Raw genomic sequence first — 12500 nt, 5'->3', positions numbered from 1 at the left:
GTGAACTTCTGTTCATTTGGTTATCCTTCACGGTCATAAACTACGAATTTTGTTCCCAGTGCTAAATTTAAATTTTTTTCCTAATTGTTTTTATTTTGCTGGCCATGGGTATTTTATTTATTTATATTATTTGTTTTCTTACCAGTTGTCTGCATTTCATGAACACCAATTAAAAATCTTTTCTACCAACTTCCCCTTGTTCCATTTGAAAGTATGTAATTGCTGCTTTAATTTTTTTTCCTGATTAGAATAAGCTTTTAAAACCAACAGAGTTGTCTTTTGTGACTGTGAGAGCTCAGGAACCTAATAACCTTTTTAACTTCTAATAGGTATTTATCTTGCTTAGAGTTTTATTCCCAGTTGTCCCTTTTAAAACACCAGTAGTCAGCATTGTGTACACCTTCCATTAAACAAATATAATGTAAGTCATGATCATTTGCATTTAGGTGGCCCCATTTATTTTAGTACATTCTTTACCTATTTATCAGTCTAATGTTGAATTACCTGAAAGCGTATAAAAAATTTACAGAATTTTTAGAAAGAAAAAAAAACAACAGCAACCCAGAAAGTGCTCAGTATTTATGTCTTCTAGACTTTTGTGGGAGAGAAAGAACAGGAGAATTTAAGCATTTAAAGTACATTCGCTGTTAAACAATTGTTGTTAGGGTAACGGAAAGATAAATGCTGACATTATTACAAAAAAAATGATCTATCATTTAAAGTCTTAACCTTTAATATATACAAAACAGCTCAAACTACTCCAGAAGTCAATCCTAACCTGGAAGTGTATTTTCTATATCAAGATGTGCTCATGTAGGGAGTTAATAACTGAATGTTCCGTGCTTTAAGCACACTTAATCTCTGTAGCAAATAATAGGATGGTATACCTTCATTCTCTAGGCATAATCCATGGATATGTTTTAATTCTACATATGATTGGACTCTTATCAGGACAAGAAATATGTTTGTAAGGGAGTTCAAATATACTGAAGGAAGGAGAGAGTAAAAATTATACCAGCCACTAATTACTGATGATCTTCATTTCTATTATGAATTTCCTGAGAGGAATTTGTGTAGGGTTTTTTTCTAATGTAGACTTACGTTCAAGCGTTTCCCTTAAAAGCAGTATATTCATTTTAGTATGAGAAGCATAATACACATACGAGGAGTTGACCAAATTTAATAGTTTTCAAATTTACCTTAATTATTTTAAGTAGTTAATTTATATTAAATAGTGTATTTATGAAAGTTATTTTCTTAAGCATATAGATACGTCACTCATTAAAGCTTTCATATGCACTGTATGCAAAAAAAGTTCTAGAATTTTTTGTCAATGTGTTTGTGTGCTGTCAGTGCTGTGAAATCATTGCTATTGGTGATCTGTTGTAAGCATTATGATTAATCCATTTACTTTTTTCCTTTTGCAGAGAAAGTATCACTCTGCAAAGGAAGCTTATGAACAACTTTTGCAGATCGAAAACCTTCCTGCACAAGTAAAAGCAACTGTCTTACAGCAGTTAGGTATGTAAAATTAACTTCTATTTTTCTGTGTTTCTTTTTTCCATCTTCGCCTTCAGCAGTGCTTCTTAAGGCTCTATTTCCAAAGTGAGTCTTAGACACTGAGTATGATACGTGAGATTTTTCACTCAGAATGTATAACAGTAGATGATTAAGTAAATAAGAGAAGAGGAAAATATTTTAATTAAACTTACAAAATTAAAAAGCTCTCAGGCTTGTTACAGTATGAGCCTTACAGGTTTTGGGCAATGAGGGGGCTGTCTTTCAGAGGAGGAGTGCAGCAGTAGGAAATTCTGTATTCTCTTTTCTGCTTCTGAGATCATCCCTTGAATAGCCAGGCTGAATGCACTAAACCAAAATACTCTGTTGCAGAATAGAAGAACATGGCAAATGAAAGAGTTACCTTTTCTTTCTTCTTTATTATAGCACACAGTGAAAACCTATTTCTGTAACTAAAAAGTCAAATCATCAGTTTCCATAAAAGAAACCACATAAAAAAGTATTATTTTGTAAAAATTGTCATCTTCCGTATTTATAGAAAGCTTATAAATAATTTTAGACCAAAATTTCTAATGGGTGGGTAGCATAAATTGCTTTTGTCCTATATGCCTTATAAAATTATTTCCAGAATATTTTGTTAAAATACTTCAACCCAGTGCAAAACTACTTCATTCACTTTCTCCATGTTCTTCATCTAATTTACTATTCTAAATATTAATTTAGCCTGCTTATGACCATTTTTTTTTCCCCCTTCACATAGTGGCATTTAATTCAGATTAGTAACTGGCACTAAGTTACATTCACAGTGCTTTATTTTTTGTAATGCAGATTGTGTATGGATTTGGAGCGGCCTCATTTATTTAGCTTTCCATCCTTCTGTGTGATATGACAAATGACTCTTGGAGGAATTCATTGCAGGAGTCTTGGTGCTGATGTTTTTGCTGTCACATGACAGTGTTGCTTATATTTTGGTATCCTCTTTGAATTTTTTTAACCTTGGTATTATCCCACCCAGTATGAATTGTCAGTAATTTATTCCAGAAAGAGATAGGAATAACATAATAAGGAACAGGGAATATGATCAATGGAAAACAGGCTTCCCAAAATAGCTGACCAACACTTTTTCCACTCTGTTTGATGTATGTTGCCACACTGGGAGCAAAGGCTCATGGCTGTATTCATAAAATCCTACCACAGGTCTCTGTGCTCACCATAAGAGCAGTGACTTCAAGAGTTGTCTGCTGTCTGAAAACTGGATTAACTCCCTTTTATTCAAGCAGCATAGGTTGCCTGGTTTTGTAGTGTGAGTAGTTTTTATGTGGAGAAAGGGACAGAATGGTCTTAACCAAACTTTTCAAGGAATAATACAGTTTCTTTTGCTCTTCGCTGTTAACTCTGGTATTTATCAGAGTATGGTGTTTATCACAGATTTAGTCTTTAGCAGCTGATAATGAAAACACCTCCTCAGGAAGTATAGTCTGGGTGGTGTACTGCTGTTGAGAAAAAATAGAAAATACCTGCCATCTGCCAGAATGCTACTGAAAAAAACCAGTCAAAATATATTTGTATTTCTGTGTTGAACTTTTTTTCTTTTCTTTCTTATTTTTCCTCTTTTTTTTCTAACTCAAGCAGAAAAATACTTTTGGCATAAAAATACCCAGAGTTGAAATTTAGATAAGTTCAGATGTCTTGTGAGAGAATTATTAAAATCTTTGGTCTTGCTGCTGTTTTCCAAAGCAGATCGCTGTGGAGGAGAACCCTGTGATTCTCAGATAAATAAGTATCTGCTTGAGCTGATGCATGCTGACTAGATTGGGTAGATGTAACAGTCAGATCTGTGCAGTTGGATAAGAACAGTTTGTTTCTTCGTTTTTGCCATTTCATTTGCTTTCCAAAGAATAATTATTTTTACTGTTTTGCCTAAACGTTAGATTAATAACACTGAAGATCAAATCTGTCCGGATATTCTTCCTCCCGTTTTACTCAGCAGTTGGTAGTGAAGAGTAAGAGCAATGTAAGCGTCTGCTGAGAGATTCTCAGAGCACTCTCCCAATGATTTTGAGCTAGGGGCATTCCTAGATGGTGTCCACATAATTGAATGAGACAGATGTTAAAATGGGGAAGAGGCTCATCTCTTCAGAGACTGCGATGGTGACGTTTACTGGGGAAAAAGCAGTTGCAATGAGTTAAGCATGAGAGTGAGTGATAAACAGAAAAAAAGCCCTGCAGCATGAGCTAGGCTAGCACATTCTCAGTAAGAGGCGACACAGGGATTTGTAACAAATTCTATTGTAAAGACCTGGAAAAGAGTGTGAAACATCTGTGAAGTATGGACAAAATCTGTAGTTTTGTTTTTTATGTTAAAAATGTCCCAAGAGTAGTAGAGTAGACAATATGCTAGTTAAGAATTTGAGTTAGGTCTTGCAAATGGGAAACTGCACAGTTTCTGGGGTTTTTCCATCACCACTTTGCTGTACATTCTTCATTTTATGCATGAGGACGAGAGATCCAGTTTCCTTTCCCTGTGCTATTCTAGTAGAAAACTTTAGTTGGCTCTCCCTTGCTTTCTGCCTTTTTTACCTCTCTGTGCAGATAAACAAAATCGTGAAGCAACCTTTGTTTCAGCAGCGCAACTACATAGGGATTGCTCATTCTCATTTCTGTCTCCTAGAAATAGCCTCTTTCTTTTATGAGCGAACCTCAGTAAAGATCTCCTGATACAACTTGTTATCTTTCAATCCGGCAAGGTTCTGATGAAACAGAAAGTGGGCATCACCACACAGCATTTCCAAAGATTCAGGAAATCGTTTAATGTCTCTTCTTACCCTTGTTTATAATCCCTGAACTCTTATCTTTATCTCAGGCTTTGCCTGGCACTGCACCCGGTACATTTATCCTTAGTGTACGGTTACACGGGTGCATTCTGATAACCCCCCTCACATAAGCCTTTTTTTCTTAAAGCATGAGTATTTTCTGTATGCTTAAAGTCAGAGACCTGAGATTTGAATCAAAATCATAGCTTGTTTATGAAGTCCACGAGAGAAAGTTGTGTGTATTATGTCTCTGCAAAAATTACTGATTTTTTTTTTTTCCTTGTTTTTCCTGATGGCATGGTTTTGACTCGATCCATCTTCAGACAAAATGAAGTACTCTTTTTTTTCAGCTCTGTGACCACTTGGCTCCTAACCTGACACTTGTTGCAGTCAGTGAAATATTCAAACTTTTACTTCTGGCCACAGATTCTGAGTGATGCTACTTAAAACACCTTTAGGCAAATGGTGTTCAGTAGAATGGTTTTGTTTTAGTTTGCCTTTTTTAAAGCGTAGGAGTTTGTCTTTCATTTTCAAAAGTGTCATTGTGACTGTCGACTGACTATAAGCCCTTAGAATAAAATATAAGCTGCATAGAACATGTAGAATAAATATTTAAGGTACAGTCTAATTACGGAGAGTGAAGTAAGGCTGCAAATACTCATTAGATCAGTTCTCAGCCTTGCCTACTTTGTCTACCATTTCAGATGAGATCTGGATCTTTTGAGTGGTATTACCTGTTATGTAGTTAGACTGTTTCAAAAAGGATATGCTTAGGGTGCTGAAGATGAAGGTTTTAAATGGACATTTAGTGCAGATGTGTATACAACTCTGTAGATAACCAAAACTTAATACAAACCTTGGATATTTCATGAAATTGGTATTGTAGTGTTTCACAGGGGACCATTTATGGGTGGGACGCTATAAAAACATAGGGACAATCCATTGTCACATCTTACGTTTTACAAATGTTGGCTGAGTTGATTGTTAAGATAAATGTATGGACATTAAGCAGAGACCTTGCTGCCCAGTGTGGTGTGTAGTGATTTCAGCAAGCCTGCTGCCTGTTACAAAGGATTTCCTTGTATTCGTGATACGAATGGTAGTGAGATGATTTTGTGGCTGCTTAAAGGAATTCCATCTAAGCACAGAGGCATATGAGGAGCAGCTTGAGATGATGATGAAAGTGCTTTACTTGAAATGGTAACCAAGCATTGCATCAGTGCTAGAGCAGAGATGTGATTTAATAGCACATAGAAGATGGGATGGGAGCATAGATTGTGGGATGCCTTTGAAGTAAGGATCAGTAATTTGTCTAATGTAATGAAAGAGAAAAAGGCATTTGAAAGAATGTGATACGTGGTTAGATCAGGAAATAAAATGATCTTTTCAGCAGAATTTTTTATGTAGATGAGAGGTGATTGCATTTGGCAAGGTGAACAGAAAGGATGTTGTGGCAGTGAAGATGAAATGACAACATAAGAAAAATTTAGGGGGAGGTGGAAAAATTCTTACTAATGTTCTGTTGGGGAACTGGCCAAATGTAGATAAGGGATCAGTACGAGAATTCAGAGGAAAAGGAGTAAACTGAACATAACTTACGGATAATTGATGTGTGTGACAGGGAGAATGGTGGCATTTTTCACAAGGGCAGGGAAAGTATCTGTGTTCAGAGGAGGAAAGAGTTAATGTTTTCAGATTAACTTTTTGTATTAGAAGACTGAGTGGTTCATAATTGGGCTACTAACCTTGTACAAGATTCTTTAAACAAAAAAAATAAGAACACTTTAAATGTACCTGAAAGTAATTTTGTCTTAGAGTCCTTTTTTTCCTTTAATTTTAGTATAGAACTTTAAAAGTTTTCAAAAGTTTCATTCATATGTAAGCAATATTATTGTTTGGTATTCCTATTTTTAAAGGGGAACTAATGCTATGAATATCCTGCTTCACCAAAGTGTTAAATGGTCTTTTAGGGTATTTCACTTCTGCTATTTATGGATTCTTTTTGTAGGCTGGATGCACCACACCGTGGATCAGCTTGGAGACAAGGCAACCAAGGAAAGCTATGCTATACAGTATCTCCAGAAATCTCTAGAAGCAGATCCAAATTCTGGTCAATCCTGGTATTTCCTTGGAAGGTGAGAAATTATTTTACAGACACTGAAACTCAATTTATAATTTTCTTTTTACAAAATTCATTATTGTGAATATCTTATGTTGTTTTTCTTAATATTTTTAGAGGAAAAATTAAGGGAAAATATATTTGTATCTACTGAAGTCTAGTTTCCTGGAAAGTGTATAAAAAGACAAGGTGCTAATATATTTGGAATGAATATAGATTAAAAGTTGAAATTAAGTATGTTACCCAAGTTGTCCTGCCTTTTTTTTCTTTTGTAGTTATTATTCAGTTCATGCATTTACAGTAGTCTGAGTCTGTCCTGCCTGGTTTTTACCTGTTCCTTTTTTCTTTTTTTTTTCCTTCTTTTTTTGGTGAATGCTGTGTAAATGTTACTTTTCTTCATAACTTTTCACAATTCTTTATCCCTTTAGTTTCTCTCAATCTTCCTTCTAGTCTCAATCAATTTTTGCACTAAAATACAAATATTTTCCCAGACTTACATCCATTTCTAAACAGCATTCATTGCAACGGAGTATTAGACCGAGATAGCTCAGATTGATCCATTCTAGTATCTATTTAAGTGTTGTTTTAATTCTGTACTATCAGACAGTATTATTTTAATTTGAAAATGAATTTATTTCAAGATGTAAATCATATACATTTTATTACTTTTCTTGCTCTTCTTTTTAAGAAAATAAAGAACTTGACACAAACCAGCAGTAACTCTTGAAATAATCAGGTTTTGGAGAAAGCTTTGAGGGCAATTCAAGTCCATATGTGAACAAGTCAGTTCTGTTGAGAAATACATTGGAAAGGAATTCTGCAAAAATAAAATCAGTATCGTAACCTCAGTATCTTTCAGCTGACTTTCTTGGAGGTTCTGGTCATGTACAACTGGAACCTACCTCATTTTTTTTAATTTTTTTTTTTTGCCCCTATCACCCTAGTTTTCTTTCTCCAGCTGTTCCTGTAAGATGGCTCCTGGACCAGCTGTCTGCAGGCTCAGGAACACTGGCACTGAGTGTGAAGGGCAGAGGGCTAGAGCAGGTGTGGAGGGAAAAGGGAAAATGAGCCAGGAATCATCTGGCTCACCTGATCATCTCTTGGGCTGAAACACCTTTTTTAACTCTGTAGTCACGTTCCACGTGCCTTGAGCTCAGTGAGTTCTTACACAGCAGCAAGGACAGAGCCAGGACTCCATAAAGTATCTATGTGAGCTACTCCTGCTCCTACTGTGCCACAACTTTCATGGGGTTAGAGTGAAACCTATGACCATAGAATCAAGGGGGAGAAACACATGAAATAGCGGGGGGAATAAGTGCAAGCATCTCTTGTACTCTGCAGGGAGGAGTAGAGCAGAAATGTTTGTGTGCCCCATTCCTTCAGTCCCTGTGCTGGCAGGAGAGGAGGAAAGGAAGATGGTTACAGGGTTGTGCATTCCCTCTACCTCTTGTTCCATCCTGATTCATTCCCTTGTGTTGTTCCTTTGCTGGTTATCCAAACTGGATAGCAAGTTGGTTTAAAGCTACCTTTCAAAAATATACCACCACCACCTTTCTCCACCACTGGAAAAAAATCCATCGCCTGTTTTAAGTTCTATTGTGTGCTTAATGTTAGTGCTATCCTCATGTGTCTGATAAGCACGCAGATTTAAACATTGCTATTGGAACTTGGGTTAGACTGTAATTAAAACAATCTTCTGAAACATTGGATTCAGGCTTAATGGATGTTTTTAGGCAAAGTACTGCTAGATTTTATTGTACTCCTTTCTTAGCGTGCCTCGAGAATACATGAAAGTGTAGAATGTTTCAGCTTGTACTGTTCTGCTTGTTCGTTTTATTTTTTTCTAGAATAAATTTTCTGTTGTTATTTGTGTGTTTTGAAAGTTGTCAGTTTTTTTTCCAACAGGGAAGCTTATTACAAATGATGTAAGAAGCAGATCTATTGTAGATTAATTTAGTAAATATATATATTTTTTGATATTTGATTTATTTGAGGTTTTTCATTTTAAAAAGGTAGGTATAATTCCCTGTAGTGTAATTGTAGTTCTCTTTAGAGTTCTGATATTTCTGCTTATAATGCCAGAATACTTTTGCGTTTGTGTGTGAAAAATATTCAAGTAAGAAATGATGAAAAAATCGAGAACAGGAAGATTTTTTTTACGAAATGTAGTGCTATATACATGCCACAAAACTATCTGATTTGTTGTTCATTACTTGAAATCGTATTGAGATGTGAGAAATGTGCATTAAAAGCTTCCCAGACAATCAAGAACCATCCTGATTGAGTTGGTTAGTATCTCTTAATAATTCTGAAACACTTCTTGTTGAAGTTTCATAACCATATGATTGATAAAATAGGTAGCTTAATTGTTCTTTATAACAATATATCTGTAGATAGATATTGTTCTCATTGACTGATAAGTTATCACAAATGAAAGAAATGCAAGTCTTTAAAACATGGCATGACTTCTGTTTTCTTTACAAATGCAGTAAGCTAGAGTTTAAGCAGTTTTAGTGTACTTTTCGAATAAATAATTAGTAACACATAGCAATGAAGACGTTTGAGTCTGCTTATGCCTGGCAGTCAGAAACAGAAAGTATTTTGGATTTGTGTAAATGAGTATGTATTTGCATGACCTAACGTTTATCAGATCAGTCTTGATAAGCCATCCTCAATGATTACCTTCTATAAATATTACCAGAGTTCTTTTTTTTTTTTTTTTCTTCTCCCAGGTGCTATTCAAGTATTGGGAAAGTTCAGGATGCCTTTATATCTTATAGGCAATCTATTGATAAATCAGAAGCAAGTGCAGATACATGGTGTTCTATAGGGTAAGAATGATACAGGGTAATACAGTGATATAATTTAATGCTAATATATATAAATAAAGAATATCAGCTTTTTTTCTTTTCTGTGCTCTCAAGGAGACCATAAAGCTTTTTTTATTTATGCCCTCATGTTGTCAGACTTACCTGATTTGAAGTTTAAATAATAAATTTATATTTATATATTTTAATAAAATTGATATTTTTATTTTCATTTTTTAAAATACTGAATATACTATGTAGATTAGTTTTGCATGTTAAGATTTTGTGTTGTTTATCCTTATTACTGTACTTTAAATAACAGCAGAGTTTATTAAGGGTGTTGAGGGGGACGTGAATATTTGACTTGCTTGTATTTTGACTTTGTCATTAATTCTCAACTTCACTAATCTTTCTATTCAGTGTGCTGTATCAACAGCAAAATCAGCCTATGGATGCTTTACAGGCCTATATCTGTGCTGTACAATTGGACCATGGCCATGCTGCAGCCTGGATGGACCTAGGCACCCTCTATGAGTCCTGCAACCAGCCTCAGGATGCCATTAAATGCTACTTAAATGCAACTAGGAGCAAAAATTGTAGTAATACCTCTGCACTTGCAGCACGGATAAAGTATTTACAGGTAAAACTAAAGTTTTAAGAAGCGGGAAATACTCTTCCAAATACATAGCAGAGGGGAGGGGAGAAGTTACACAAAAGTTTAACTTGCAATTGTTTGTGGTGTGTATAACCTGTTCTCATGTGTATTGTAAGCATATCATAGCCTGTAATATTTTATTTCTCCATTTTTAAGTGAAACTTAGTTCCTTATAAACCCTATTTTTCACATTTAATCAAAGCATACTGTTCTACATCGCTTTGCTTTTTTCTTTGTATTGTCTACATTTTTAAGTTCTCATAACATAGAGAGAGAATACACACACGCTATCTTTCACTCTTGTTTGCAATTTCAGAGAAAAGGAATTATGAGACCTCTGAATCCAGAGCTCATCTTTGTTCTGATTCTCACAAAGGTTTATATTCTGGTTACCCTCTTTATACTTAGCACCTTTCTAAAACCCCAAATTTTAAATCTATCCTCTCTTTAAGACATAATTAGCTACAGCATTTAGGAAGATTACATGGACTTGCTCTTACTAAAGTAGGCTTGTGTTAAATTTGCTTTTTACATAATTTTTCCTAGGCTCAGTTGTGTAACCTTCCACAAGGTAGTCTACAGAATAAAACTAAATTACTTCCTAGTATTGAGGAGGCATGGAGCCTACCAATCCCCGCAGAGCTTACCTCCAGGCAGGGTGCCATGAACACAGCACAGCAGGTGAGAAGTTGGGTTATGTTCTGCAGGTGCCCAGCTTTAAGGGTTCTTTACAATCGGTAGTGGTCAAGCTTATTTTATTGAGCACAGAACTGGCTTTTAGTAATAAAAAGCCTGTGATTTATTTGCAAAGGGATACTAGATCAAGAAGCTCCCTATAATATGGGAGAGATATGGGGGTACCAATTTAGAACCTTTGTGGATTTTCATGATTTTAAAAAATTTCATCTTAAATAGAAATGCTGCAGTGGTTTAATAATCCCATGAAAGGTACACATTCCTCCATTGATGACCATATGGAAACTGATTTTTCAGTTATTGAGATCACCTTCAGAATATCTACTCGGCCCTTTTAATATATGTGGGCTGTTAAAATATATAATTGAAATGAAAGAATTAAGAATATATAGAACCATATTTTTGTCTTCCTTCTGTGATTCTTAGGCTTGTAAACCTCATCATCCAAATACTGAACCTGTACTAGGCCTCACTCAAACACCAATTTCACAGCAATCCTTGCCACTACACATGATTCCTTCTAGCCAAGTAGATGACCTGACCAGTCCTGCCAAGAGGAAAAGAACATCTAGTCCAACAAAGGTATATATTCTGATGAACTAAAGAGCCCCCTACCAAAATTATATGGAAATATGCATTAAAGTGATGCAGCATGCACAGAATTTGTGCTGTAAATTTTAATCCTTTGGCATCAAGGTGTGGAATGTCTTTAGGAATTTTAAAAAACACTTTTCAGTGATGTGTTTAATCAGGTTACAGTTCAGATAGGAAGTGCATAGGGGCAAAAGTGCAGCCATAGTCTGCTGATAGATAGAGAGGGAGGCGATCATGTCATCATGTCTATTGCCTTTGCTTATATTTAGAATTCAAGTGTTTCATCATCATGTAATAGTGTTACAGTAGATAAAGTATTCAGTTTTAAAAGTAGTGTACATTTAAGTTAATTGCATAGTTTGATTTGATTGTTTCTTGTTATGGTATTAGATATACTTTAACTTTTTCCTCGGATGACTATTGATCCTGCATGGGAATGGTAGACTTGGCATGTTTTAGTATTTTCTTTGTTTATATTGTTGTTCTTGAAACAATGACTAGTTCTTTCGTAAGTAAGGTGAAATACAGATAGTAAAAGAAATTGTGTTGATCCTTTGATAGTCATGTATTTTAACGTAATGTTTTCTCTCAGAATACTTCAGATGTTTGGAGCAGTGGCCATACAGTGTCACATCCTTCTGTACAGCAACAAATTCATTCTTGGTGCTTGACACCACAGAAATTACAGGTAGGTATGTTGAAGGTCTTGAGAAGCTGTGATGCATTTCTTGTTTGTTTGTTTCTTTCTTCCTTTTAAGAAAAAAAATCTTCAACATTTTTTGGTTTCACATTTCTGAAATTCAATGTGAAATACTTCTCAAATAATTCACACAGTGTAATTCAAGTTGTGCTAATATTTATGGTGTCTCTATGTGAGATTAGTTCTGTAGTAAAATAAATGATCTCTAGCAGAAACTGAACACTCACATAGTATGAGTTCTAGAATATATAAAGTAAGTGCATACAATAGTTCTTTTTTCTTATGATGTTTTATAGATAGATATGCAAATTGCCAGACTTGTGTGCCAAGTGAGTTTTGCTACTTGCTGTAATGTGTGGGATATTAAAGGAGATGTAGAAGTATTGTAATATCCTCTTTTCCTCTGAGGTAGCTCCTTATATCAAATTGCATAAACGAACGTGCACATTCTGCAAAATGCAATTACTCAAATGAAATCTAGTACTGCTTTTCTATATTTTATGTTATCTAATATATTTATATGAAAGGTTAGATTTTATATTTATATTTGAAATCTTGTTTCAGCTCTTTTTTGTTATGATGTTTGGTTGTCTCTTCA

General features: G+C 34.9%; 1 protein-coding gene across 1 annotated transcript in view; it reads left to right on the top strand.

The window, feature by feature from the left end:
* KDM6A (lysine (K)-specific demethylase 6A) overlaps positions 1 to 12500 on the top strand; it is a gene marked incomplete at its 3' end in the record, with an annotated part of 104200 nt that overhangs the window by 66678 nt on the left and 25022 nt on the right. The window contains exons 7-13 of the mRNA XM_010183698.1: positions 1428 to 1521; positions 6340 to 6466; positions 9183 to 9281; positions 9678 to 9897; positions 10459 to 10593; positions 11035 to 11190; positions 11795 to 11890. Of these exons, the coding sequence (XP_010182000.1) occupies positions 1428 to 1521; positions 6340 to 6466; positions 9183 to 9281; positions 9678 to 9897; positions 10459 to 10593; positions 11035 to 11190; positions 11795 to 11890 (927 nt within the window). The remainder of the gene's footprint in view (positions 1 to 1427; positions 1522 to 6339; positions 6467 to 9182; positions 9282 to 9677; positions 9898 to 10458; positions 10594 to 11034; positions 11191 to 11794; positions 11891 to 12500) is intronic.

Source organism: Mesitornis unicolor, unplaced genomic scaffold (assembly GCF_000695765.1).
Source record: "Mesitornis unicolor isolate BGI_N332 unplaced genomic scaffold, ASM69576v1 scaffold14854, whole genome shotgun sequence".
Taxonomy (NCBI): domain Eukaryota; kingdom Metazoa; phylum Chordata; class Aves; order Mesitornithiformes; family Mesitornithidae; genus Mesitornis; species Mesitornis unicolor.
Note: the sequence above shows the minus strand (reverse complement) of the source record. Positions and strands in the feature narration are given on the sequence as shown.